Raw genomic sequence first — 25,120 nt, 5'->3', positions numbered from 1 at the left:
TCGACGCGTTGAAAAATGTTGATCAATAAATTTCTGGCGTGGCGGGCAAATGGGCGGTTCGGTGGTGTGGGCGGTTCGCTAGGGAAGTACGTTATTTTGTCGTTGCTTAAATGACGTCACCTGCCTTCGGCGGAAAGTCAAACCAGGGTCCACACAGCCACATGCCTCCCTACCTGATGTGCATGCGTGGCGGTGCGCTTCGATAGTGTGGCTCCTATATTGAATTGTTCAACAGACGAAAAACTTCGCCGATAATTCCCGTTCTATGAAACTCAGAGTCAACGATATGATTCAATTGATGAGTGTTAACGTCATCAGTTCCCCAAGCAGACGACTGCCTTAGTGATGCTAGCATTTGTGATTTCGTTGGCTATGTAGAAGACTTCATGGAGCCTGTCTATTGTAACTACGTCACAGTGCCTTGAAACTTTGCCTGGGCACGGCATGGGCCGGCGGTCTGGCACTTGTCACTCCCCTTGCCCTCTACAGAAAATATTTACTAGTGCGTGGCGTGGCAACTCTAGCCGATAACACTTAATTCCATACGCGGAACATCGTATTGCTGCTGAATGACGATATTATCCATGCCTTGGGTCATTTATTATCAACCCAGCCAAAAATGCCGAACCGCATATTCTGCAAGCTGAATGCCGCTGAGCTGGTAATATGGGCTTACAAAAGTCAAGATTAAGCTGTCGGAAGACCTGATGTCGTTTCATAGATCAAAACAAATACCTGCCTGCGACAACCTCTGTCGCCAGTCTTCAATCAAGATTATTTCCACACACGACAACTGACCACACTCCTGTCTACAGATAAGATATAAGCATCATAATCCACGCGATCGTGTATAGTATATATGCGCATTAATACAACAAACAAAGTAACTCCATCCAGTGACAAGAAACAACCCACAACGCGAAATTTTAAAGAAAATGCCTTATCAACAATCAAACAACAGCGTCAAATATTAATCTTCTATTAAACACGTAGATGTGACTAAATTAAACGTTCCCCCCCCCCCCCCCGTTCCCCCCCCCCCCCTTTTTTACCCTGCAACCGCGATAATCAGTCATGATGATAAAACAACGAAGCCCCAAATAATGTTACCCAAAATGTTACCCAAACAGACTGTGCTGAAAATATATTCGAACATGAACATCGGCAATTACTAAATTATATACCATCAAAATCCAGCAATCCGTCTCAGAATTGTAAGCGTAACTGCCTTCTAGTACTGTGTATCCTGGAATAGTCGTTGCGTCATGTAACAAGCGTATTACTGAAATCATTAAGCTCTTGTGCCACTGTTATCACATTCCCATTCCGACAAAGCAAAGCATCGCGATCACCAGGCCTAAACACGAGCATGTGCCTCGGTTGCTTGCTGCCAGGACTTCGCGCACATTAAGACGCGTCGCGATGCCTGTCGACTTGTTTGACCGCGCACACTGCGGTTGGTGCTGCGAGACCGTCCGCGACTCAGCCGGTGAATGTGCTTGTGTCTCCTGTTCGAAGAGCTCAGGAACAGACTCTGCTGGAATAGTAGTTGGTAGCAACGTCACAAAGTCCGCCTTCTCTTCATTTGTTGCCGCGTCTTTTACTTCTTCCTTCCCTCGTCGTTGTAGAATGTATTCAACGCTCCTTTTGTCTTTTGCCTCCTCTTCCTCCTCTTGCTCATCCGCCTCCGCCTCCGCCTCCTCCAACAATCTGCCCGCAGTCCCAGTCGGCGGCGACACAACCGTAAAAGTGCTAATCGGAGTTGGGCGCCCGTTTTTGCTTGGGGTTGCCTCGCCAGTATCAGTCGAGACTGATGACATGACTGAGATATTATTGAATTTATAGATACTCTTTGCGAATGCGCGCAACAATAATGTGGTCTTTGACGATGGACCCAGGAGCGATGAAAGAAGATGAGTAGACTGTGGTGGTGTAGGAAGTAATACTATTGGTGGCTTATACAACTGTAAACCTGGATGCGGGCTTGTAGGTGCAGGGCGGATCGTGGGATTAGTGCAGAGTCCTAGCTGAAAGCATGCCTAGTCATCTATCAGCATATTGAATAATTCTAACTAAGTCTCACAACATACCGAGTAAACCGAACAATCCACCGAGCCTTCTAAAGCGCACAGGTTGTTCGCGTACTCTCCTTCCGCTAAAGCCTTGAATAACTCCTGTTCCGGCGTTATCGGTTCGTCAACAGTGGCAGCCTTACTCTTTATTCCCTTCTTTGGAGGCACGCGACAAGACATGAAATCGTCGCCTATCGAGCAGGCACTCTTGCCATCTGTACCGTCGTCTGACACGTCTGCAACTGCATCAACGCCGCCGTCGTCAGCGGAGTCTGGACAGGTGCACGAGAGAATAGAAGCGATGTGATTTCGGCTAGCCGAACAGCACGAGTCGGACTGTGTCTTAGACGCGCCGGGGAATTTAATAAGTATACCGTCTAATTGTGATGAAAATAGCTGTGTCGAGTATAATAGCGCGACGATAGATGCCGAAATGGTTGAGAGTGTCGCGTATGAGAGTGAGAGGACCGAGGATGATATTGAAGAAGGTGAAGACGAAGTCGACTGCGAGATTCCAGCAGCTGCCGCAGCTGCCCGAGACGACGACGACTCTTGCGGTGTCGTGCCGGCACCGTCGGCAAAGAGATTAAAAGTCAAATGAGCAGCGCATATTGATACTATGCAGAACGATAGCGTAAGCAGGAAAAGTCCTGCGCGGATGATACGCATTGCTGGGGAAAGACAGCCCTTGCGGGACTCATGCGGACTTTTAGAGACCACAGTGCACGCAACTCAGATTACAAACCCAATGCTTTCCACGCGTCCCGATGATTGTGCAATGAGACGAGGTCAACAATTGCTAGCGGAGCGTACTACGCGCCGGAGTTACCCTCGGATTGCGACGTTCACTGGGCGGAACAAAAAATCCCCGATTCGTCAGCTGTTGGCAAGCTGTTGATACGTTTGTCGGCGAAAAGCCAAATAGGCTGATGCAAGAGTTAGAGGGAGCACAAGTAATAGAGGCGGTTGATGTAATATTGCGCGATGAGTGTGCTAGTGCTGGGAGAGCCAGAAAGTAATAGCGGCCGCGAAAATGCCCGCGATGCTTTCTCTTCTGGCGGTGACTGTAAGTTACTAGCTACCTCGAGAAGGCTCGTGCCAATGCGCAGCGCTCATACCCTAACCCTCTGATAATGGCCGCCGACGATCCTGCGCTAAGCCACTTCAGGCTAGTCACTACAAGGCTTGTCTGTGACCATGTCCATGATTGGCTCACTGTAGCCGGGCACGTGACAACGGACGTCATATATTGGAAATATAGCCATTCTATCACTCTCTATCTCCCATGACCGCATAGCATGAATGCTGGATGAGTCCATCGCAAGGGTACTAAACCGCTCATCTAGTTTTATCTTCGACCTGCGAGATAATATTTATCATCAATTACATTCACTGTGTCATTCACTTGTCAATCATCAGGGTCATCCTCCTGATTATTAAAATCTAACTCATCATCTGAGCTCTCGTCATCTGAGTCATTGTTGCTACACTCCAACACAATGTCGCGGAGGTCCTTCTGTGCCGCCCAATCTAGTCCACTTCCAAGTATGATACCCTATTTTGTATCAGTAAGAAGTTACTCACAAAAAATTCATGAACCACGCACCAATACGACCGGTTTTAGCGTCTCGATCTTTTCTTCCGTGTTGGCAATTGATTCCTTAATACTAGAAGATCGGACATTAGCCCCGTCTGACACAAATAGGACTACTTACGCTTCTATTCTCTTGTTATCGGCATCGCTCAGGACACTTTTCTGTCTGGTCCGCCGTTCTTTCAGAATATCAACGATCTCCCCGGCGGTTGCCCTATTCATCCCATGCCGTCCTGCACACTTCAGTCAGCGCCGGCCAATATATACAATTGTCAGTTGGAGTACCCTTGTTCTCCTTTTGTAGTTCAAGTAATTGCACCTTTAATCGTGACAGTTCGTCGCTGAGCTGCAGTATTATCTGCACTGACTGGTCGCGGTCAACAGCGTTACTATCGTCGTGGTCCACATGCCGGACCTGTGACCTGATCAATGAAATAGGTGCCATCGCACTGAAGTTCATCAGCTGCTCATTCTCTATCAGTATGAAATCTAACACACACCCATATGTAATTGTAGAATGTATATCTGCCATCTGCTTGGCCATCTCTGACCTACATTTTAGGTCGGACACTGGTAACCCTGCATACTCGCGTCGTTCGTTGCCTTCAATCTCTGTTGATCGGTTACTAAACGCGCCCATGATTCCTCCACCGTGTGTAGCACTCACTGAGATCAATCTCAAAAATCTGTCGATTAAGCTCATTCAGTTCGTTGTATAGCTCATTAATCCGCGCTTCCTTGGGAGTCAATTCACGAATCGATGCTTCACCAACAGTTGCAGACTTCAACGATGCCACGTCACTAAGGCGCGGAATTCCTGATCTTCTACCAACGCATAGATTAAGGATGTCTGTCGCCACAGATTCTAAGGTTTCGTGCTCGTCCATCGTCGTCGGCTACTGTATGAATTTCTCGGTGATGCTGAACTAAATTGAGACGCGTCGATGCGAGTTGCTGTGAATAACCCTTAGCCTATGTGTCTGGGCCACTTGAGGCGGTATATTGTTGTTTTGATTCGTGGCTGGTTGTGGCGAAGGGATGCCGACTCCGCTAATTTTGTTGCCCAGTTCAATCTTGTCCCAAATACAATCGCAGCGTTGCCGACAGCATCATGCTATAAACGGTATAGTCTGCAAACCAGTCAGGTGGCTATCTAGTATGAGCCCCATCTCGAACGCGACACGCGAGCCACGTACTGTCCGATTTAATACCTGCCAATTCAGCATCCTTCCTCCTGTGAAGCTATCACAGATCGACATAGTCTATATTGTATCGTTATGCAGATATAGTCGGACTTCAGAATATATGGAGCAATTATGACAGAAATTGGAAATATTGAGACGCGAGAAATTAGCATGGTCGACCTGGATTTAAATGTGGACGACGAGCAAGATGAGGAGCCGTCGGGGCAGCCAAGCCAGGAATATTATTCACAAGCCGATTCTGTGAAAGCCGCTAATGCCAATAGTATCAATTCAAAGGAAAACAATGCACAGGGTAAGTCTTTGGAGGTTCCGCTGGTAACTGGCTGCATACTGAAAATAGTGCAAGGTCCATTCACCTCTCTATCTTCGTTACCTTCAGTTGGCGCACAATTGTCATCGCCCAATACGGCCCTACCCATTGCGTCGTCAACCCCTAAGAAATTATTTACTTCTCGGTTCAATACGAGCCCTCGTTTTGGACTGGGAATAAATTCGTTTCGGCCGCCTGTCGCCGGCTTTCAGTTTTCCAGTAGCGAATTCTTTGGATCTCTTAATTCATCACCGGTATCATCACCGAGCCACTCGCCTGGCCTCATTGCGATTCCAGGAGAAGACGCTGGAGTGGAGGAGAAGAACGTTAGCATGGTCGAGGAGAATGATGATGAACGTAGCGACGAAAGTATTATTTCAGGAGAGGCACAACGCGACGCTGAGGTCAGTTTTGCTGTCTGCCATAGATGCAAACAAAGAGGCTAATGTGACGTAGAGAATTGCGCGTTTGATATCAGATCCAGCACCTACTCTGAGCTCGCCCAAATCAGCTGCGACAGCTCTTCCGTCATTTTTGCGGCCTCGAACGCAGCAGAATAGATCCAAGAGCGAATCGTTAACTTCTCCATCACAGTCTCCAACCCCTACTGATCGCAGTGGTATTTTATCGGCTGATATATCGTCGTTGTTTACAAATTTGAGACCGACGGCGCCGGATCCAGAAGAGCGATTGGTCAAAAACTCTCTTGACGCTCCCTTTTCGCCTATTCACCGTCACTTTACACGACCACGAGATAGTGATGATGAGCTGTCTGGTAATGCTACCGAATCAGCGAAGAAGGAAGCAGCATACCCCGTTAAGACTAGCACTACCCAGGCGATTCGGCCACCGGACGATTTGAGGAGTCCAGGTGCGCGCAATTTCCTTGTGACCAGGTCGGATACTTTGTCGAAGAAGTCATCATACGACAGATCTATTACGCCAGAACACCTACGTGGCCCGAGCCCTCGGTCGATTACCTCTACAATGGTGGAGAATGGCAAACAGCGCACGCAGTCACTTTCACCCAGTAACCGCACCTTATCGTCTATCCGTAGATCAGCTCAGCAACAGACTGAGCGGAGCAAGTCGCCATCTCCACGGAAGTTATTACGTGAGCTGTCACGATGTATGAGTTCACCACCAAATATGTCATCTGTGGATCCGGTGTCACAACAATCTGTGCTCCGTGGTAGTCACATGGACGACAAGAATTCATCAAATAGATTAAATGGGCACCAAGCCAGGCCACTCACGGGAATGACTACGTACATAAATGCTGCGGGAAGAAAGGAAAGAAAAGCTAGCGATGTGCTCAAATTACTTGAAAATTTGAACGCGAGCATGCGAATGACTCGACAAGAAGTAGAGTGCCTGCATAATAAAGTACGCTATGAGTTTCCGGAGAGCGTCGAAGCTGAAGATTTAAAAAGGTTCGAAAGCGACACAGCTAGAATGTTTAGACAAGATCTGGAAAAGTTGGAGAGAATGTGGACAGTGGACTGGCGACTCCATTCATATGTGCAATTCGTTGTCCGCGCTTTTATCCTCGCCGTGTTGGCAGTACTTCTTTTCTTTGGTGCTGCATTGTAAGTTTCGTTACTGTTGATGATGTAGAACACCTACTGACTGTTATTTAGTGCTATTTATCTATTCAATCGAGCTCTGGCGCCACGTCCATATATAGGTCCAGAGATCGCACTGGGACGGAGATGCTAGTCGGCTGAAGTTTGTACGATACTCTGGATATTTTAGTTTTATTCCAGTTTGGAACACGTTTGTTCTTGATTTCTCTGTATTGTTATTGTTGGTGTGGATGTGGTGTAATGATTTATATATTTTGGGAGTAATAGGACGCTAGTCATTATAATGCGGTTTTGGGCGTTTTTGCGCTGATGCAGATATTCTATAGTAAGAACTCCAACAATTTACTTGTATAGTATCACTTTTGACAACCTTTGTATTATCCGTAAACGCCAGCTATATATAAATGCACCTCAGAGCAAACTTTTACATTGTTTCTAATGCATCTCCTGCAAATCCAGTAACCTAGGCAAGTTTGTTGCTAAAGGGCTTAAACTTCCGCTTCGCCTTCAACTCTCGAATCTTCTCTTGATCCAACTTGAAATTCTTCAGCAGCTCATTCATCCGCGTCTTCTTTTCGTCACGAATCTGAAACCGATAAAAGTCTTTCAATTCGCCCTTCTTCTGTCGTTTCTTCGCCTCCTGCTTCAACGCATCAGACGAGATTCCAACACCTGTTCGTCCTGCGCCTCGGGATACTGTTACAAAGCCGTCTTCATCTGGCATTGACCTCGCTCGCTTAGCTTCTCGCTCGCGCTGAATCTCAGCTTTATTATATGCGGCCATAAAGTTGTCGATTGTTACCTGTAATGCAGAGGAGGAAATATACCTTCGCTGGTGAATTGCCCTATATCGTGCTGATCCGGTCATTGCTTTCGCGTCCTCAATCTCTTGCTCGACAGAGTCCGAAAGGCACCATGAGGGTGGCGTGGCCTGCTGGAACTTCAGCGAGCCCAGAGCTTTGTTCATCGCCTTGATGTCCGCGAAGACGACGTGCGCGGCACTGCAAGTTGGTAAGATTCTACGGATTTGCGAAATCTCGTTCTGTTGAAGTCCTTTTAGTGACGAGAGTGATGGAATAAGCTGAAATGAAGAGCCGGTTGGCGAGGGTAAAAATGTGACTGTCTCAATATGTGATGGAGCGATGTCGGCGATCGTGGAAAAGAGAACGTGAATGTGCAGAGTTGTCGTATCAATAGGCAAATTTGCTACGAACAACGTTCGTGAAGGGGAATTATCCCCTGGAGTTTCATGCTTGCGAATATAAAGATAATGAACCACTGGTTTTTGATCAAAATCATCTTCGTCTTCAGAGTCTCTTGAGCGGCCGATGGTAGATAGAGGTGCTGGAAGTTGGATCGGCACGACCTGATACCCGTTAATCACTTGTGTCGGAGTATTAGAAGTAAAACGTGATTTAGTTTTCTTTTCCGATCCTGGCTTAGACTTTTCCACCATTTTTGAGGTGTGCAATGTCAGCATATGCGGATTATTGTAAGAAACTTTGCGGCAAGTGGGTGGAGTTCGATGAACTCAAAAAAATTCTATGAGCAATGATTTTGCAATGATGGTGCGGCTCAGCAGCGGTTTTGTGGGATACGATAGCGACTTTGACATTTGTAGCTCCGCTGAAACAGAATAGTTCAGCGTATATTATCATTCAACGATTTATTACCGTTTAATTGTAATGGCCTGTAATTTACTTTCCACCGGGGTACTAGAATCTGCGAAGTTTATTTACGAGAATGCCGACGACGTCACAATTTCACAAGAAGCATGCAAGCGTGCTGCTAGCAGTGTACGTTCCATCCTGTTACTGCAAGCTAATTAATTATCTCCAATGAGAGCTAACAAAGCGTAGATATACAACTCTATGCGAAAGAAGTCGTACTCGACGGATACATGGTCCAGTAATCTCCTCAATCCGAAAACGAAGGATGCGAGTGCAGTAGACTGGATTTTCGTAGTCGATCTTCTAAATTTTAGCTTTTGGTCTGACGTTGATCCTGCGGACACCGGAAAGAGCGAGTCAAATCGATTTACGGTTAATTGGGACGGAAAGGGATGGACAGGATATTGGAGTTTGTGTGCACTTGTTAATCGCGCCTTGGCTGAAGTTAAGTATTGATTTGGCAGTACGATGAAGCGAGTCTAACTAGAAGCAGGCATACCGATCACTACGCCGACATTCTGGAATAATACGCAGAAGTGTTCGGATGAGTTGTTAAGATATGTATTCCGCAGTGATACATTGGAGTGTGTGCCGTTGTTGAGTGAACGCATCGCATGTTTAAGGGAAGCGGGAAAGATTTTGACCGAGGTATGTCCAACACTCGAGAGAGAATTAGGAATTATTGCTGATCTCTATAGAATTTTAAAGGCAGTTTTATAAATTGTGTAAAGCAGGCGGACGGCTCGGCTGTGGCATTAGTTCAACTGATTGTCGAGAATTTGCCATGTTTCAAAGACGAAGCTGAATACAAGGGCTGCTCTGTCAAAATATATAAACGTGCTCAAATTCTCGTTTCCGGTATGTTTTCAGAATCCGCAGGTAGGATGTGAACTAAACTACCGTGGCAGATATATGGGCATGCTTCAATCAGCAATCCTACGGTTATTTTCGAGACATTGATCAGATTAGCATGTTCGCCGATTATAGAGTCCCGCAAATTCTCCACCATCTTGGGTGCCTACAATACTCTGACGCCTTGACCTCTCATATACGGAATTTGCAGGTTATTCCAAACGGCGACCCTCGCGAGATTGAGCTCCGTGGATGCAGCATATGGAGTGTAGAAATGATCAAATCCGAAATTTTGAATGCTCATCCAGACGCCAAAATTAACTCGATTTTGTTAGATTTTTACCTCTGGGATACTGCCAAGGAGTTACAGAGTATCGCCACTGTATCGGACTCTATCCCATGCCATAGAACTAGAAGCATATTTTACTAAGCACCTATTTATTTAGGGCAACAATCCATCTTTATCTCAGATATTCGCAAACAAAGCTCTTTTATTGCCATAGACTCACAAGTGCACAAGTGCCATTTTCCTGAGAACTGTTCGACTCTGACCTACTTATAACTCAGATCGCAATTTCTTGAGACTGTCGCTAACCTGCTGCTGAACTTTTTCCGACAATTTCTTTGTTCCACTAGCTGCAGACCACAAGCCGTGCTTCAAATACTCATTTGCCTTCTCGAAGGTCTCGGACCATCCCTCCGGATTTGCACCGTGACGGAACAAACTAGTATGCCGACGCGCGGCAGCAATCAACTCGTTCCGGGGAGTGCCCTGGTACACTGGAACACCGTAGGAGTCCAGATACGCTTTCAAATCGCTATCGCTCCACTTATCGAAAGCCATATCTTTGCCAGAGTCATACCACTCCCGCACCTTTGTGAGTGCCTGATTGTATTTGTCGCCGCCTTCATTTTTGAGTGCATCGAAATATTCACCAGCTTTAACAGCCAACTGGTCACGGGTTCCAGCAACAGCGTTGCCATGTTCCTTAAACCAGTTCTGCAAGTCCTCCAGAGACCACGAATAAAAAGACCACCTGTCGTACACGGTGACAGGAGCCTTACGGTTCTGCCAGATAAGACCCCGTAGCTCTTCTGTGGACATTTTCTCCGGGACGATATAACCGCGGGACCGCAGGAACTCCTCGAGACGGAAATCGGGCCAGGTGCTGGTAAGTTGCTTAAAGGCTTCGTTCGAGAAGTGTTCGATGGATTCCTTCGATTCTGCGGCCTTTTTGGCAGCAGCATTGTAACTCTCGTGTGCCTGCTTGGTGTACGCTTCCCAGTCTTTCTTTAGTTGATGTTTATTTTTTCTCGCCAGCGCAAGGAGCTACAAACTGTCAGAAACTTGATTTATGGCGACATAAATCGTTGGTAAACTTACCTCGTCCTTCTTGGATGGCTGAGGAACGGGAATACCATGCTCATCAAGCCAACGCTTGAGGTCGGACTCTGACCAGCTATCAAAGGCAGAGTCCTTAACCTGTCCGGTCGCATCCAGGATATTCTCGTGAAGGTTGTTGAATACAATTTGGGCACGATCCTTTGCATACGTCGCACGCTGGGCGGCCTCATACGAGTACTTTTTGATCAAGCGGATGAGATCCTTTCGAGTGTGCTTCTTGGGGACATTATATCCGTGGCTGACTAACCAGTCAGCAAGATCGGAATCAGACCAGGCATCAAAAAGCCAGTCACTGGCGTCATTGGATTTTGACTTTGCGGATTTGGCGATATAATCATAGTTGTCCTTGACCTTCTTAAGTAATGCGTCCTTAGTCGCAGCGGCGGAAGAACCGAAGTGATGTTCATCCAAGAACTTCTTTAAAACGGATTCGGACCACCTACGGGACCGTCGTCAGTACTGTTGTGTCAAACCGACCAGTAAAGTTGACATACGAATCAAAGATCCAATCTTTCACGTTAGTATATGTCTCCTCCGTATGATATCCAGTGTCTTCCCATTCCTTGTATGCTTTCGAGACGAGCCAGTCACGGTTAGTCTTCGCAGAGTCCGAGACTTCAATACCTTTCTTGTTGAGGTAACTGACAAGTCGGTCATCGCTCCACTTGCCAAATGGTCCAGGTGATGCGGTGACTGCTTCCCAATTGTCCTTAACAAGGCCAATTAGATCATCTCGTGACGAGGAGGACGAGTATTTGATTTTGTTATCGTGCAGCCACCTGATGAGCTAGTCAATTGCTGAAAGTACCAATTACGCAGATGCTGCTTACTTTGAGATCTGCTTGGTGTCCCAAGTGTTGTATTCTGGTTGTGCGCTTAGCCATGCTGATCCCTCACTGACCACTGCATAAACTACTTACCAGGCGTACTCTGATGGAATGGATTCCACGCGGTAACCCCAATAACTGCATAGAAGAGTGCGAACAAGTATATCAATTTCATGGTCGGATTATTGTAGATTGCCTATCAGATCCAGCACGACAATATGATCTGCAAAATGTGGGACGGGGTCACGTCTTATAGATTTCCCAATTACAGCATCGAGTCGACGACACCATGACGACAATGAGCGACGGGACTTTTCTCAACATCTGACGTATTTGGACTGCGATTGACGATCTGGGAGCAAGATGCTTAGGAAATAAGGTTGTGATTGATGTCGTTTGCGACGGGGGCAGAGTCCAAGGATCCTCTGCCCACTAGCCGTGTGATCACGTCGACGGACTGTCCGGTCCAAGTTACCGAGAACTCACGTGTGGAATACGTTGTCGGCCAGGCCAATGTCGATCATCCGCCGCATAGAGCACAGGTAATGACACGAATCAGTCCCAAATGCATTTGCTGTGCAGATTCCTCCTACAATTTCCCAGCATGCTATGAATTGACGTCATCGCCGTGGTTATTATGCTGGCGTCGCGTCCATGCATTTGGACAGCTATGCAGGGGCCACTAGCGAGGCAACCCAGATCAGCCGCTTACAATCAATTGCGCTGGAAAAACAAAAGAAATACTTGACCTAAATACTCTCGACCTAAACGTGGAATGAAGCTAAACCACTACAATCCATATGGTATTTAATAGCAGAATGCTCTATTCTACCCAAAAGCCACTCCAAAATACAATTAACCAATCATGCCATTAAACCAATTAACACCTAATACCATGATGCATATTCATACGCTACAAGCAACAAAGAAACTTCTACGATTACATTTTCTGTAGATTAAGATCATTAATGAATACCGCCTGCTTCATGTCCTTACTCTTAGGATTGGCGAGATTAAGTTTCATCGATTGAACCTCGTCATCGCTACTTTCTTCCGCAAATGTTGGAGATACCTGTTTCTCCCACATAGAGTAGTACCGACCCTTTAACGTCAACAATTCGGCGTGTGACCCCTGTTCAACAACACGACCTTCATGAATGACCACGATTATATCTGCAGAAATGATGGTCGATAGACGATGAGCAATGACCAAAGTTGTGCGATTTCTACTCAGTTCATGTAGGGCCATCTGGATATGCCGCTCCGAGTCAACATCCAACATGGCCGTGGCCTCATCCAGGAGTAAAATGGCAGGATTCTTAAGCATTGCTCTAGCAATCGCGATACGCTGTTTCTCACCACCTGAGAGTCGGAGACCACGCTCGCCGACGACTGTATTATATCCATCAGGGAACCTCAAAATCTTGTCATGTATCGATGCCGCTCGAGCCGCAGCGTAGACATCCTCGTCTGTGGCATCGCGCTTGGCATATTTCAAGTTGAACATGATAGTATCGTTAAAGAGCGCGCATTCTTGAGGGACCACACCCACATTTTCACCGAGGCTCTTGAGGGTGATATCTCGAATGTCCTGGTCATCGATAACGATGGATCCGCTGTTGACGTCGTAAAATCTAAACAGTAATCTGAAAATAGTGGACTTTCCACCACCACTCTCTCCAACAAAAGCGACCGTCGAACCAGCAGGGCAACTGAGAGTCAAGTTATGAATTGCTGGTTTGTGCTTCTCCTCGTACCTGAAGCTGACATTGTTAAAATTGATCACACCACGTGGCACTTTCAGTTCTTTGGCCTCAGGTTTATCCGCTACCGTCGGCTTCTGTTCAAGAACACTGATCATCCGCTCAGCACTGATAAGGTTATCTTGTGTCGATCTGAGGAAGTTCGTGAACTGGTCGAGTGGATGCTGCAGCTGAGCCATGTACGTCAAAAGCGATACAAAAGTTCCGACCATTTGAATCCCTTTTGACACCTGGTATGCCGAAAATACGCAGGAAAATAGTAATCCGACAGTGAAGATCGAGTTTTGTACAAGATTCACGAGATGATGACTCGATTGATACTTCAGCTCGGCAGCCTGAGTAGCCTCGATAGCGTCCGCGTATCTCTCCATCTCGTAATCCTTCGCGCTGAAGTACTTTATGGTCTCATAAGCAGTTATCGAATCCACTTTGATACCATACTCTGCAATACTATTGCGGACTAGACTTCGTTTGTTCTCCACACGCTTCTGAGATAGCTTAGTGCTAGCCCAGACATAAGCCGTCGCAATGCAGATCACAACCATCGCATAATATCTATCCATTGTGACCACAAAAAATCCAATAGCGAGTGTCATGTCGATAAGCATAGGAATCATCTGGAATGTGATTTTCTCTACAAAAGAAGTGATCGCATGACTCTTGTCTAACGTCGAGACAATTTCACTCGACCGCTGGCTCAGGTGGAAGTCAAGACCGAGACCCAATACATGCTCGAAACCAAGAACGGATAGTGACCGGTACGAATACTGTGAAACGGACATCCACAACTGCCCTTGAATGAATCCAAGGATTGAGCCACTACCCTGCATATATCGCAGACATAGATACAGTGCGATCCGGGCCCATGGTATGTCCGCTGTCAATCACGTTAGTATAGGTTCCTGCGAACAGTTTTGTGATCAATCACACCTTTTCTTCCACTCTCTATCGATAGTTGGTCTGTAACCTTACCAAGTTGATAAGGCACTAATATGTTCACGACTCGTTGTGTTACAATAATAACCATGCAGAGTACTATATGTAACTGAAGTTTCCGGTCATTGTATGGCCAGACGTACGGAAAGAATCGCTACACAGAGACGTATTAGTTTTAATTCGTTTTAAATAGCATATAAAGTCCCAGAATCAATAAACGTACGACGAAGTACTTGACATAATCCGACCAAGTATTAGTGTAGGGCTTTTTGGCATTTTGGCTCTTCTTTAATCGCTCAGTTTCATCAAAGTGCTTTGATCCAACGAATCCCTTTCGTCCCATCAATAAATATGCATGTGATAGCTGAAATGTAATGCGTGATGGGTAATAATGTATCCGAAATTGAATATTAGAATTGTGCGACAGACAATGAGAGAACCTCAGAAATGATCGTGTAATATAGCGGAGAAATGTCAGCAGCTGGATGGCGAAACGGTGCTCGGAAACTACCAAAACCATTCTAAATCCGGTTCAAAACTCCGAAGCGTTAAAGCCGCCAAAAACTTTCGTACCCAAATAACGCCACAGAAGCTGACAGCCTCCCACGAGGAATGCCGGCTATCAAAACAGTGATTCTCTTCCCCCCCCCCTTCCCCTCCCCCCCAAACTTCCACATATTGAGCTTAACTTTAAAAGAGCATTTTCAGTATCTCCAGAATAGACTGTAATAGACTTACACTGGTAATTGAAGACATCAAGGTGGTCTCATTTCCTACATATAGTGAGAATGTGGAAAGCCAGGATAGAAGATTAATAGATAAGAGGAGTCTTTAATTCCAAGTAATAGATGAGAGACAGTGGCACTTATTTGACATGTCCGCGTTGGATGTCCATCGGTGCGAACGCGCCCAGTTTAGTTCAAAGCCAGCAAATCACCGTAGTGTTGGGTATTAGCCCGTCGATACGATATTTCAAATATTCAACGTACTGAAATTCAAAAGGTCAGAACTTAAAGGAATAGTGAGTTTTTTAGTTTAATATCTCGATCATTTGGCCGTTTGCTTAATCGGTCTCATGCGGGCTAGGGAAGGTAATCCGCTCCAACAATATTCTCTGTCTACTTACCGCTTAATTTTCGACTTAGTGTTGTATTAATGCGTCTGTACTTACAAATGGTACGCGACTGATGCGTATGAAGTGTGAAGATGCTAATGAATGGTAGATGTCGATGTAATTATGCCGAGTCCTGACCATAATAAACATGTCACCTCGAGCTCGATGACATTAGACCCTTTACGCGTCTTACCACCGGAGCTGTTCTCACAAGTTGCAGATTATGTGTCCTATCCGAGCATCATGTTCCTGCGCGAGGTATCAAAAGAATGGAACAATACAATTTCTAAACTTCTTTCAAGCTGCCCAGAATGTTACAGTGTTCTTGACTTCCGATCTTTCCCTCATGGACGGATAACACCAAACGTGCTTGTCCAGTCTATCATGAAATCTCAAGGAAGATTGAGATCCATACTACTCCACACATCATCGCCAAAGTTAGAGAAAGATGATGAGATTAGTCAGTGGCATCACAAATGGGATAAATTATTCGTCCTGAGATCTACTGCTTTAGTCTTTCAGCGTGAAAATCCTGTTGGTTTTTTTCTACGGCGATCATCGGACTTTGATCTTTCTGTTCCGCTTCTTGAAGGACATGATGAATATCTCCGTGGAATATGGGATATTATGAATAACGTCCGTGAGATCTCTGTCGGACCCGATCTCAATGAGCTCCTAGACGACCTAAAGCTGTACCAAACAGAGAAATCGTTGAGGCTACTCCAGAATCTGGAAATATTACATATTAATATGGTGTCCTTAGTTCCATTATTGCTCGCCTTGGATATGACGTTTCTTAGTTTTATTTCGCTACCGAATTTGCGGGAACTTCATACGGACTGGTGGGACGATGACCTCTTAGAGTTTTCGAGCGTGGAACAGTTTGCCAGCCAGCAGAGTGTAGATGCCAACAAACGGAAATCGTTCTTTCCAAATCTCCGGGTACTCAAGATGGCCGACATGCGCTCGAACTCAGCAGGACATAGCGAGAAAGAGGATTCGAGACTCTCGGCGAAAGTGCTACCGGTTTCGTTTATTGCTCTCTTAAGGCAGAGGCTGCCTTCTCTCAAAGTCCTCGACATATCAAATAGCATTACTATCGAATAGTGTTGGATTTTTTTTGAAGGTATTCATTTTAGGTTGTAGATATATACATGTACAGTATCGACAATTGAAGAAAATGGCGTTTGAAGAGTCAGATTTGACGACCATCACACATTGCGAGCTGACTTGTTTGAAGACGTAGATTCCTTGTGGATACACTCAAGTCGTAAGACTGAAGTGCGTCGTGGTATCACCTTGACTTGCTATTCTGCCACTTATGAGAGAGCTGTCAGCTTTCGATACAACGACACAATCTACTTTAGCTGACGTCCTTCACATACGATTATCACATTGCGAATCAAACGCCACAGGTATGCTACACCATGCCAATTCTTTCCATTTTTCCAAAGTGAGCCAGAAGTAGAAATAATGAACAATAATGAAGGCTTGTCAGACTTGACGCTTCGGCAGAACCTTGCTTGTCAGACATGCCCCCTAGTCTGTGGCCGAGTTCCCCAGTCTAAGTTTACCCCATTGAGTCTAGAGAAAAGCTCAGCCTCCATCCGCTTGCCTGCTTCCGGCGGATCTCGCCCATCATATCCGTTCCAGGTCGGAAATCCGTCTAAAAACTTGGCTCTCCGGCTCCTCTCATATTAGCAAACACTGCTTGACGAAAGTGCCGCCGTAGGAGTTCATACACCCCGGTTATCGCTTGGATTACGACAAATAGGGTCAAGTATCCTCCCGTCTATCCCCAATGGATCTCCGTCAAAACAGGTTATTTTAAAACCATCGTCTGGATTTACAGCGAAACCAAAGTCATCAAACAGAGCATGGATACTGTTTTGCATAAGCAGTCCATTCTGACATGACTTAATTCCCGTATCGTGCTCATCCGCTCTTTTCGTAATCCAACGAGCGAAGCCATTCCGCACGAAATACTCTTCACTGGAGAGAGGGAAGATGTGGGTGGCTCGAAGCCCGTCCAACGGTCCCTGTTATTACGCACCTCTCATCCCTCGCGCGGACCTGATTTCGAAAAGCGTCATTTCTGCCTGTAGTTGTTCTTGAAATTATACGGGTTATGCAAGGTTGGTCTGTGATGGATATTGTGTCTATGTCACGTTCAGCTTAGCGGCTTCATACAAAGACGGATAAGGAAACCATTACCTCTGCGAGAATAAGGTCTTATGTCATAATTGCCAGGCTGGAGACGATCGTCTGTTGGCGCGACGTCTGTTGGCGCGACGTCTGTTGGCGCGACGTCTTTGCCGGTGTTTCGCGAAGTCACTCTGAAGAGACCAGATGCAACGATGAGAATCGCCAGCATAAAGAGAAAATTCGATTCCGTCGCAGACGGAGGCAATATCATTCCGCCGAGCGGCATATCAGGCTCCGCGAAATGATAAAAGTGGACATATCGACCGATAGCTCGCTTGCCGGCCATGCGGTGACAATTTCTCGAATGGTCACGGTGATTTGTCAGAGATGAGAATGGATGATGATACTAAAGCCTTACATAGCAGTACTGACCGAGATAACATGCCGAAGCAACGGTCACAGTAAGTCCGATCGTATTGGACTTTCTTCTGTAGAGTAGAGTACAAACGGTACAAACCCCTTGCTCTGAAACTTCGTCTGCGTATTGTTTCAATTAGTCGCCAGAGCTTCTCCGTTCAACGCGGAGTACTCCCACGCATTAAGGATGGCGGGTATTGTGACGCTACATCGGCCCACCTCAACAGCTCAGACGATGATGATTTCTTTTGGACATCTACAACGATATTTGTAGTGAGATGGGCACGTGAAGTCTAAGGATGACTTGCGACATCGTGCGCGGTTCCATCGGTTGCCTACAGGTGACTACGCGAACCAGTGGTCTGGAAATCACGCTACCACGCGTCTTTCGTCCGACAGTTGGCAATGAGGACCGTCGTTTAAACGACGTCGTAGCTGTTGCTGATACTCACTAACATGAGCAGATATGTTTGAATATTTATGCTCGACCAATTCCGGTTTTGTTTTTCTCGAGGCTGCGAATAGGCTTGCTTGTAGTGGAGGATTGACTGGGGCCCCTACGTCTTCGATCCTCTTGGGCCTTTCCTTGAGCAAGATGACAGTCAGAATGGTTCCGATTCCAATCGATCCCCACGAGCAGCCACAGTTTATTATGTGTCGTCTTCACTATGCATTTGAGACTGCGTTCAACAACACACTCAAGCTCCTCGAGGAGCCACCTTGCAATGATCTCAATAACTTCCTCGGATACTGCAAGGCTTGGTGTACAACATTGATTAGCCACCATGATAATGAAGAGCGCATCATGTTTCCGTATCTGCAGCGCAAACTCGACTTCGGTAAGGAATTAGAGCAACATAAAAACATGCATAAAGCACTTCTGGCTTTTCTAGAAAAAGTCGCTTTGGCGAGGAAAGATCCCACCGCATTCGATCCGAAGGGAATGGCTCAAATCTTGAAAACTGCAGAAGGCGATTTAATGGCACATCTTCACCAAGAGATCGAAGATTTGGCACCTGAGCGCTTAAAGGTCTTCACAGGTGAAGAAATAAGGGAGATGATGGCGTTAATTCACAAGTATGTCATGAGACACGAAAATCCTCTTATGACGCTGCCTTTCGTGAGATCCCATACTCCGCCAGAGTATAAATCTTGGCCGCAATTGCCGTGGGTCATTAAGAAGCTCTTGTTGCCTCTGCTAGTTTTGCGGCACGGTGGTTATTGGAAATACTCGCCATATTCTATGTAGCGTGCTAAAGACTTTATGGCAGTTACTCCTAATTACGTGACCGGTTGATTGGGAAAATTAATCTGCGCGTCACCAAATGTATACTGTATAGCGCAAGTTGAACATGTGCGGTTTGTCCTGTCGCTACTATCGATGGGTAATGTGTGTTGGATTGCCGATTATTGTTATAGCTAATATAGTCAGCTCAAATAAATTTCGCGCGCACTGCGCTTTTGGATGCCTTACATCGGGCGAAGAACGCAGACCAGGCGACATTTGATCCTCAGGGCATGATGTGTAATCTGAAAGATGCAGAAGGCAATTGGATCTTCAATCTGCGATCGGAATCGAGGATTTAGGTCCCAGAACCAGGCAAGCTGCATAGAGAGGTCAAGAATATGTGTCTGCTCCCCCATCATGGTGGTGCAAGCAACTCCACCTGACAGTGGCCTATTGGATGGTTCACTGCGACTGTTATGAGACACCGGAGTTAGTAGAAATATGCTCGGCATTCAGTTAATTAATGTAATAGTATCATATGGACTAGCAATAACTGTCAATATTATAATTGAGCAGCGAAGTGATAATAATGATAATAATACAACTCTTGAGATAGTATACGATCACAAGCAGATATATGAATTAAATAATGCATAACTCCGCCGAATCCGGCTACTTTGTCGCTCTGTGAATATTGAGAGTATCACAATAAATAATATAGCTAGCATCGATCACCCCTTCACAAAACCTTAACTCTGGACCGTATGGGCCAAGATGGGATGGACCAGCTAAATTCGGCGCACCGTCATTCGCATTCGGAGACGCGAAAAATAAATATAAAACGACTGGCAATATCGCCAATGCCAGCTGTTTCCTGCAAAATACCACTGCAGCAAAATGTTCCTGTCTAGTCATATGGTCCGATACCGATTTGGCTAGCGAACGCAGTGCTAACACTGCGAGCGTCGTCATCAATAGCCGAGTAAACAGATCCTAAGCCTCCATATACCGAGGCGCTGTCATCTTCGACATATTGCTTTAATCTGTCGCTCTGGCTCAAACCGATAGACTTCCCACCAGAGGGACCAGCACCGATTGCTCCGAATTTGCCATTAGCTGTATTCCCATTGGTAATATCTCCGGGTGGAACACTACCATGAGGACCAGGAACAGACGACGAACCAGGAAGCGATGGCCAATGGTTCATCACATTAAATCCGTTCGCAAAGATTGCCTGGTAATTCGAGCTAGGCACACCACTCAGCGACGCCACATCATCTGGGATGTATCCAAGCACACTACCAGTATCGAACTCAGGCTGTTGTTGTCTCGAGAGGTCCCCATATCTCATCGACATCGGTAGCTGACGCTGCGGCTGATAATACGATCCGGCTGACGATGGTGAACCTCGGTAAGGCATGCGTGGCTTGGCGAACTGAATCATGCTCACTTGGAGATTGTTCAATGGCCCCTCGACAAGACACCCCTTTTCCTTGTAGTGCATAAGCAAATGATGCCACATTGGCTGCTTCGACAACACCTTGGGATTGCCAATTACCACTAAACCGTACTTGGCACGAGTCAGCGCGACGTTCAGACGGCGAGGATCGCTCAAGAAACCGATGCCCTGGTGTTCATTGGAACGAACGCACGATAGGATTATATAGTCTTTCTCACGACCTTGAAACGCATCAACCGAGGCAACTTCGACTTCCTTGTACAATTCCTTGCGTAATGATCCATTCGTTTGCATAGACGAGACAATGTAAGAGCGCTGTCCTTCATATGGCGTAATGATACCTATTTGACTAGGCTGAATTCCAGCCTTGAAGAATCTCGTCACAAGTTTTTCGACATTCGAGGCTTCAGTACGGTTCAAGTAACTGGTGCCGGAAGCAGAAATTTCTTCTTGTCCCAAATTCGACCAGAACATCATTGGTGTATCGGCAATAGGCCACGGGAAATCTACATTCTTCCGGAGTCGTTCGTCAGTGGTTACACCGTTCTGTAAGCTGCCTTCGTAAAACATATTGCTGGGGAATTCACTCAAGCACGGATGCATACGGTACTGGACGTTCAACCTGATAGGCGCCAATCCAAGTAAAACAAGGCGCTCAAACAGCGACTGATGGAGCCCAGCTCTGGCAGCCTTCTTATTCATGATAACTGGACCTAATTGCTTGTGATCGCCAACAAGTACTGCCTGTTTGCATCCCATGACAAGTGGGATCATGCACTCTGGCTCAGCGGCTTGTGTACTTTCATCAATCAGTACTGTTCTGAACTTGAGTTTCGACAAGCGTGGATCACCAGCTCCCACGCAAGTACAGCAGATGACATCCGCATTCGTCAAAATTTCCCGTTCAGCCTGACGAGTCAACTTCTTGAACTTCTTTTCATCTTGGCTACTCAATTCACCAAGCTCTTGTTTAAGCTGTGTAAGCTTCTGAAGTTCGATGTTGGTATCGTTCAAGCGAACTTGCTCGTGTAATGCTAGAAACGAGACTGAACTCTCAATGTCTTCTCGGCTCTTCGCTGTCAATCTCACGGTTTTAAGACCGGTGCGGTGAATCTTTTCGGTAAGTTGATCAACAGCGACGTTAGAAGGCGCAGTGACAAGAACTTGGCCAGGATTCATCTTCGCCAGGTGATAGACAATGGTCGCAGACGTAACTGTTTTACCAGTACCTGGCGGTCCTTGGATGATTGAGATATGCTTTTGCAACACTGACTTGACTGCGTGAACCTGCGAAACGTTCAAGTCTGGAAGATTCGGGGCTGCAAACTGCTTTGGCATGGCAGTCTTCAAGATAACCGGAGCAACCTCGTGCCCAAGAAGTTTGTGATAAATATATCCAGACACAGACATCTCATTAATCGCAAAAGTCTTCAAAGCCAGCTGCATACGATCAAATGATGTCGCTTTCCAGACATAATCGACCGAAAATCCCAAGGTACAATCTGATGGAACGGATTTATCGTTTCGTCGAAGTTCTAATGTAATCTCATCAGAAATATTGTTCGCAATCTTAATAACGTATCCTACGCCTTCCCATTTTGATCTTATGTCGCCGTTATATCTGAGTCGCATCTCGTCACCGACAGCGAGCTTGACGTCTCCCATGTCCATCTTTGGCAGCACAAACGATGCCAAGTGCTTATTGTTCAAACCAATATCCCATTTGACTACCAACTGATCTTGGCTCTGAGACTCTTTTAGCTTCTTGTCATAATCGGCCTCGATTTTCACAAGAGGACCAAAGCATCGTTGATACTGATAAGCGTCTTCATATCGAAGAAGAACTGGAACAGGTTCATCATCCGGCGCGGAATTTTCCAAGTCGTTAATAGTTGCATTGGAATTGTTTTTCCAAATTTCTTCCAGCTTCGCAATCTGCGCAGCAGTCGGGTTGCGTGCCTTGACCTGCTCCGCTTCTGTAGGAACAGTAATTAACCACGACAGAAACGAGCGATCTTCGATTAATGGTTGCCACTGGCTAGTGTCCCACGTCATATCCTTGCTGGATGAGGCAGACGCACATGGCTGTCGACATAAAACGACGACGATTGTGTCAGACTTGGCGGGAATAAATCCGAGAAGAAAGACATTCTTGCATCCGCAGTTATAACATTCCAGAGTAGTGGCGCCGAGATCGGACTCAGCATGTAAACACACTTCCTAAACGGTCATATTAATAATCAATCTTCAGATCGTAGTCCTATTGACACCAAAACGCACCTTATGTCGTGCCCGAACCATATGATTCACAATATGAGAACTGGAGGTATTGCCACGTGAGTTACAGAACCACTTATCGCACTGCGCACACCGTACAACACTGGAAGGCGAATGAATTCCGCAATATCTATCCGGCATTAGAGATGCCTAGTCCTACTATAATCAAATCTGTCTAGAATAATATTCACGTACGCGCACGCATAATCCGGCAATTCTCTCACTTCGTCGTCCTCGCCTTCGTCATCTTCATCCGTAGCTCGCCTCAAGTGACCATCATCGATTGGCACACTAGCAAGACTGAGGGTTCCATCAATCGTAGATTCAATCTCGTCATCCTCACCAGAGTCAGACGTATTGGCCCCAGAATCGTCATTTGCAACTTGTCGCTTGTTATGTTGACGACGACGGCGATAAGGCGCAATGTCCGAGATCACGGACGAGGTATCGACATACGACGCTGAGTCAAATTGCTGACCAAGATGGGTAAAGGCATCCATCTCGTCGCTTTGAACTAAATATATGGTCCCCTTATAATCTAGCCCAATAAACTAACTTAATAAAGCTTCAGGTCTCGTTGTAGAAGCTTTACAGAACCCCCCTAGATCCGTGGCGGGTGTATCGATGAAGTCGGAGGGGACGCGATTTTTAAAAAAAAAAAAATGCCCTAACCCTAGATTCAATCTGTTAACGTTTTCAGTGTTACGTTTGCAGAGCATGGTTAGAAGTGCACAGTCCGAGAATTGATAATAAATAGTTGAAATTTAAACAAACCCAATATCTGAAGAAACATCCAGCAGTATTATTCGGTAATTATATTACCCTAGTTTATTTGGTATGGAGTTAAAATCTGACTGTTGGCAGCTAAACCATGTGAAGTTGGTCAAAAACTAGCAACGCGAAAGAAGGTTGAGCTAGCGAAATTGCATTTTAAAAAGTTATTTTCAGAGTCCCGAGCGTATCACAAAATCCCCCAGGGGATTAACCAAAATTCTTTTTCCAAAATTTTCAGCGAACCTCCCAACTTCGAAAAGAAATCTCTTAGCCATTTCAAGTTGCTGTTCACTTTTAATTATCATATTCACATACAAAATGGTAAGCACCTCTATTCGACTATTATCATGGCGTAGGATAATAACGTGAATTAGCTACGACGGCAGGCTCGCGAACGGAGGGAGTATCTCTACAAGAAGTCATTGGCCTTGAAAGAAGCGAATCTGGTGGTCAAGCGACAACAGGTACGAGCAGCACTGGCATCTGGAAAGCCGCTACCGAAAGAGATCGCCGACGATGAGAAATTGCGGAAGGATTTTAAATATGATGATAGTATGCGAGAGGAGATAGACGACGAGTACAGCGCGTTGAGTGGAATACAAGATCCGCGGGTCGTCGTAACCACGAGCCGAGATCCCAGTACAAGATTGGGACAGTTTGCTAAAGTACGCTGGTAATTTTATCACTTCTTGTCGTACTACATACTTATTTGTTGTAGGAAATTCGTCTTATGTTTCCGACCTCAGTACGTCTAAATCGTGGCAATGCGGTTTTGCCATCGCTTGTCAAAGCATGCCAGGCGTCATCAACTACAGACTTAATTGTGCTTCACGAGCACCGAGGCGTACCCACTGCTCTCACTATTTCGCACTTTCCACATGGTCCAACAGCTTCCTTCTCCCTTCACAACGTTGTCCTAAGACACGACATCCAGAATGCTGGTACCGTCTCCGAGTCGTATCCACATCTGATTTTCGACAATTTCACATCGCCACTTGGAAATAGAGTTGTGCAGATCTTGAAACACTTGTTTCCACCGGGTGCTAAGAAAGATAGCGCGCGAGTTATCACATTTGCCAACAGAGGCGATTTCATTAGCGTACGACACCATGTTTATGTCAGAACCAAGGATGGCGTCGAGATTGCTGAAGTAGGTCCCAGGTTTGAGATGCGACTTTATGAGTTGAGACTGGGTACTGTGGATAACAAGGACGCGGATGTGGAATGGAGATACAGGGGATTCGTTAGAACGGCGAACAAGAAGGATTATTTGTAATAGAAGCGTTCTAGCACGGGGCGTTTAATCAAATTGGTACATAATTAAATGACAGAATAAGCATGTGATTATGGTATATTTTGTAGGACGCCATATGTCATTTCCAACTACATTAAAGTATTTTTAGGTTCCATAGAGGTCGTTAGTGAATTCTATCAGATGAATTGCTAAGCCAGATTAGGACTGCTTCAAAACTTGGAAAATGAGTAA

At 45.9% G+C, this 25,120-nt stretch overlaps 12 protein-coding genes across 12 annotated transcripts; 5 read left to right on the top strand and 7 right to left on the bottom strand.

The window, feature by feature from the left end:
* Positions 1 to 1,313: 1,313 nt before the first annotated feature.
* V1508DRAFT_400832 (uncharacterized protein) lies at positions 1,314 to 2,741 on the bottom strand (the record flags this gene model as incomplete). Its single annotated transcript, XM_066938371.1, has 2 exons — positions 1,314 to 2,039; positions 2,091 to 2,741. The coding sequence occupies 2 exons, from the start codon at positions 2,739 to 2,741 to the stop codon at positions 1,314 to 1,316; spliced, it is 1,377 nt and encodes a 458-aa protein (XP_066792392.1).
* Positions 2,742 to 3,317: 576 nt separating this feature from the next.
* V1508DRAFT_427979 (uncharacterized protein) lies at positions 3,318 to 4,700 on the bottom strand. Its single transcript, XM_066941748.1, has 6 exons — positions 4,334 to 4,700; positions 4,167 to 4,278; positions 3,952 to 4,115; positions 3,788 to 3,899; positions 3,679 to 3,739; positions 3,318 to 3,627 (listed from the first exon to the last, which is right to left on the bottom strand). The coding sequence occupies exons 1-6, from the start codon at positions 4,551 to 4,553 to the stop codon at positions 3,481 to 3,483; spliced, it is 816 nt and encodes a 271-aa protein (XP_066792391.1). The 5' UTR covers positions 4,554 to 4,700; the 3' UTR covers positions 3,318 to 3,480.
* Positions 4,701 to 4,855: 155 nt separating this feature from the next.
* Positions 4,856 to 7,065, top strand: V1508DRAFT_52509 (uncharacterized protein). The gene is made up of 4 exons (XM_066942948.1): positions 4,856 to 5,163; positions 5,218 to 5,585; positions 5,638 to 6,770; positions 6,822 to 7,065. Exons 1-4 carry the CDS (start codon positions 4,983 to 4,985, stop codon positions 6,898 to 6,900), a joined length of 1,761 nt encoding a protein of 586 aa, XP_066792390.1. The 5' UTR covers positions 4,856 to 4,982; the 3' UTR covers positions 6,901 to 7,065.
* A 58-nt stretch (positions 7,066 to 7,123) lies between these two features.
* Positions 7,124 to 8,299, bottom strand: V1508DRAFT_427974 (ribosomal RNA-processing protein 7-domain-containing protein). Its single transcript, XM_066941747.1, has one exon. The coding sequence runs from the start codon at positions 8,245 to 8,247 to the stop codon at positions 7,231 to 7,233; it is 1,017 nt and encodes a 338-aa protein (XP_066792389.1). The 5' UTR covers positions 8,248 to 8,299; the 3' UTR covers positions 7,124 to 7,230.
* A 101-nt stretch (positions 8,300 to 8,400) lies between these two features.
* V1508DRAFT_427971 (uncharacterized protein) lies at positions 8,401 to 9,789 on the top strand. Its single transcript, XM_066941746.1, has 5 exons — positions 8,401 to 8,563; positions 8,627 to 8,880; positions 8,929 to 9,085; positions 9,136 to 9,295; positions 9,346 to 9,789. Exons 1-5 carry the CDS (start codon positions 8,453 to 8,455, stop codon positions 9,717 to 9,719), a joined length of 1,056 nt encoding a protein of 351 aa, XP_066792388.1. The 5' UTR covers positions 8,401 to 8,452; the 3' UTR covers positions 9,720 to 9,789.
* On the bottom strand, positions 9,620 to 12,117 carry V1508DRAFT_427967 (uncharacterized protein). The gene is made up of 5 exons (XM_066941745.1): positions 11,615 to 12,117; positions 11,525 to 11,558; positions 11,189 to 11,473; positions 10,674 to 11,133; positions 9,620 to 10,619 (listed from the first exon to the last, which is right to left on the bottom strand). The coding sequence occupies exons 1-5, from the start codon at positions 11,694 to 11,696 to the stop codon at positions 9,846 to 9,848; spliced, it is 1,635 nt and encodes a 544-aa protein (XP_066792387.1). The 5' UTR covers positions 11,697 to 12,117; the 3' UTR covers positions 9,620 to 9,845.
* A 124-nt stretch (positions 12,118 to 12,241) lies between these two features.
* Positions 12,242 to 14,876, bottom strand: V1508DRAFT_427963 (P-loop containing nucleoside triphosphate hydrolase protein). Its single transcript, XM_066941744.1, has 3 exons — positions 14,444 to 14,876; positions 14,215 to 14,374; positions 12,242 to 14,161 (listed from the first exon to the last, which is right to left on the bottom strand). Exons 1-3 carry the CDS (start codon positions 14,738 to 14,740, stop codon positions 12,462 to 12,464), a joined length of 2,157 nt encoding a protein of 718 aa, XP_066792386.1. The 5' UTR covers positions 14,741 to 14,876; the 3' UTR covers positions 12,242 to 12,461.
* Positions 14,877 to 15,179: 303 nt separating this feature from the next.
* Positions 15,180 to 16,545, top strand: V1508DRAFT_427956 (uncharacterized protein). Its single transcript, XM_066941743.1, has 3 exons — positions 15,180 to 15,241; positions 15,307 to 15,396; positions 15,444 to 16,545. Exon 3 carries the CDS (start codon positions 15,458 to 15,460, stop codon positions 16,439 to 16,441), a length of 984 nt encoding a protein of 327 aa, XP_066792385.1. The 5' UTR covers positions 15,180 to 15,241; positions 15,307 to 15,396; positions 15,444 to 15,457; the 3' UTR covers positions 16,442 to 16,545.
* A 315-nt stretch (positions 16,546 to 16,860) lies between these two features.
* V1508DRAFT_407059 (uncharacterized protein) lies at positions 16,861 to 17,825 on the bottom strand (the record flags this gene model as incomplete). The annotated part of the gene is made up of 5 exons (XM_066938826.1): positions 16,861 to 16,964; positions 17,009 to 17,044; positions 17,079 to 17,373; positions 17,408 to 17,493; positions 17,549 to 17,825. The coding sequence occupies 5 exons, from the start codon at positions 17,823 to 17,825 to the stop codon at positions 16,861 to 16,863; spliced, it is 798 nt and encodes a 265-aa protein (XP_066792384.1).
* Positions 17,826 to 18,491: 666 nt separating this feature from the next.
* On the top strand, positions 18,492 to 19,145 carry V1508DRAFT_407058 (uncharacterized protein; the record flags this gene model as incomplete). The annotated part of the gene is made up of 1 exon (XM_066938825.1): positions 18,492 to 19,145. One exon carries the CDS (start codon positions 18,492 to 18,494, stop codon positions 19,143 to 19,145), a length of 654 nt encoding a protein of 217 aa, XP_066792383.1.
* A 389-nt stretch (positions 19,146 to 19,534) lies between these two features.
* V1508DRAFT_427954 (P-loop containing nucleoside triphosphate hydrolase protein) lies at positions 19,535 to 23,729 on the bottom strand. The gene is made up of 4 exons (XM_066941742.1): positions 23,635 to 23,729; positions 23,056 to 23,533; positions 22,864 to 22,990; positions 19,535 to 22,803 (listed from the first exon to the last, which is right to left on the bottom strand). Exons 2-4 carry the CDS (start codon positions 23,358 to 23,360, stop codon positions 20,032 to 20,034), a joined length of 3,204 nt encoding a protein of 1,067 aa, XP_066792382.1. The 5' UTR covers positions 23,361 to 23,533; positions 23,635 to 23,729; the 3' UTR covers positions 19,535 to 20,031.
* A 140-nt stretch (positions 23,730 to 23,869) lies between these two features.
* Positions 23,870 to 25,120, top strand: V1508DRAFT_377794 (anticodon-binding protein). Its single transcript, XM_066937617.1, has 3 exons — positions 23,870 to 23,955; positions 24,009 to 24,299; positions 24,353 to 25,120. Exons 1-3 carry the CDS (start codon positions 23,953 to 23,955, stop codon positions 24,908 to 24,910), a joined length of 852 nt encoding a protein of 283 aa, XP_066792381.1. The 5' UTR covers positions 23,870 to 23,952; the 3' UTR covers positions 24,911 to 25,120.

The sequence above is a fragment of the Lipomyces doorenjongii genome (genome assembly GCF_038497915.1).
Source record: "Lipomyces doorenjongii strain NRRL Y-27504 unplaced genomic scaffold V1508scaffold_137, whole genome shotgun sequence".
Taxonomy (NCBI): domain Eukaryota; kingdom Fungi; phylum Ascomycota; class Lipomycetes; order Lipomycetales; family Lipomycetaceae; genus Lipomyces; species Lipomyces doorenjongii.
Note: the sequence above shows the minus strand (reverse complement) of the source record. Positions and strands in the feature narration are given on the sequence as shown.

Excerpts from the sequence above, each read along its gene's own strand:
- V1508DRAFT_427963 (XM_066941744.1), bottom strand. The coding sequence starts at position 14,740 with ATGGTTTTGGTAGTTTCCGAGCACCGTTTCGCCATCCAGCTGCTGACA. Across the intron at positions 14,375-14,443 it reads ATTATGTCAAGTACTTCGTC|CGATTCTTTCCGTACGTCTG; the intron begins GTACGTTTATTG and ends GTCTCTGTGTAG. Across the intron at positions 14,162-14,214 it reads GATAGAGAGTGGAAGAAAAG|CGGACATACCATGGGCCCGG; the intron begins GTGTGATTGATC and ends CGTGATTGACAG.
- V1508DRAFT_377794 (XM_066937617.1), top strand. Across the intron at positions 24,300-24,352 it reads GATTGGGACAGTTTGCTAAA|GAAATTCGTCTTATGTTTCC; the intron begins GTACGCTGGTAA and ends TATTTGTTGTAG.
- V1508DRAFT_427974 (XM_066941747.1), bottom strand. The coding sequence starts at position 8,247 with ATGCTGACATTGCACACCTCAAAAATGGTGGAAAAGTCTAAGCCAGGA.
- V1508DRAFT_427971 (XM_066941746.1), top strand. The coding sequence starts at position 8,453 with ATGGCCTGTAATTTACTTTCCACCGGGGTACTAGAATCTGCGAAGTTT. Across the intron at positions 8,564-8,626 it reads GCAAGCGTGCTGCTAGCAGT|ATATACAACTCTATGCGAAA; the intron begins GTACGTTCCATC and ends AACAAAGCGTAG. Across the intron at positions 9,086-9,135 it reads CGGGAAAGATTTTGACCGAG|AATTTTAAAGGCAGTTTTAT; the intron begins GTATGTCCAACA and ends TGATCTCTATAG.
- V1508DRAFT_427956 (XM_066941743.1), top strand. The coding sequence starts at position 15,458 with ATGCCGAGTCCTGACCATAATAAACATGTCACCTCGAGCTCGATGACA.
- V1508DRAFT_427979 (XM_066941748.1), bottom strand. The coding sequence starts at position 4,553 with ATGGACGAGCACGAAACCTTAGAATCTGTGGCGACAGACATCCTTAAT. Across the intron at positions 4,279-4,333 it reads GATTTTTGAGATTGATCTCA|AGATTGAAGGCAACGAACGA; the intron begins GTGAGTGCTACA and ends ACCGATCAACAG. Across the intron at positions 3,740-3,787 it reads GATAACAAGAGAATAGAAGC|TATTAAGGAATCAATTGCCA; the intron begins GTAAGTAGTCCT and ends CCGATCTTCTAG.
- V1508DRAFT_52509 (XM_066942948.1), top strand. The coding sequence starts at position 4,983 with ATGACAGAAATTGGAAATATTGAGACGCGAGAAATTAGCATGGTCGAC. Across the intron at positions 5,586-5,637 it reads AGGCACAACGCGACGCTGAG|AGAATTGCGCGTTTGATATC; the intron begins GTCAGTTTTGCT and ends AATGTGACGTAG. Across the intron at positions 6,771-6,821 it reads CTTTTCTTTGGTGCTGCATT|TGCTATTTATCTATTCAATC; the intron begins GTAAGTTTCGTT and ends ACTGTTATTTAG.
- V1508DRAFT_427967 (XM_066941745.1), bottom strand. The coding sequence starts at position 11,696 with ATGAAATTGATATACTTGTTCGCACTCTTCTATGCAGTTATTGGGGTT. Across the intron at positions 11,559-11,614 it reads ATTCCATCAGAGTACGCCTG|AATACAACACTTGGGACACC; the intron begins GTAAGTAGTTTA and ends GCGCACAACCAG. Across the intron at positions 11,134-11,188 it reads AAAGATTGGATCTTTGATTC|GTGGTCCGAATCCGTTTTAA; the intron begins GTATGTCAACTT and ends ACGGTCCCGTAG.
- V1508DRAFT_427954 (XM_066941742.1), bottom strand. The coding sequence starts at position 23,360 with ATGGATGCCTTTACCCATCTTGGTCAGCAATTTGACTCAGCGTCGTAT. Across the intron at positions 22,991-23,055 it reads TTGCCGGATTATGCGTGCGC|ATATTGCGGAATTCATTCGC; the intron begins GTACGTGAATAT and ends AATGCCGGATAG. Across the intron at positions 22,804-22,863 it reads TGGTTCGGGCACGACATAAG|GAAGTGTGTTTACATGCTGA; the intron begins GTGCGTTTTGGT and ends ATGACCGTTTAG.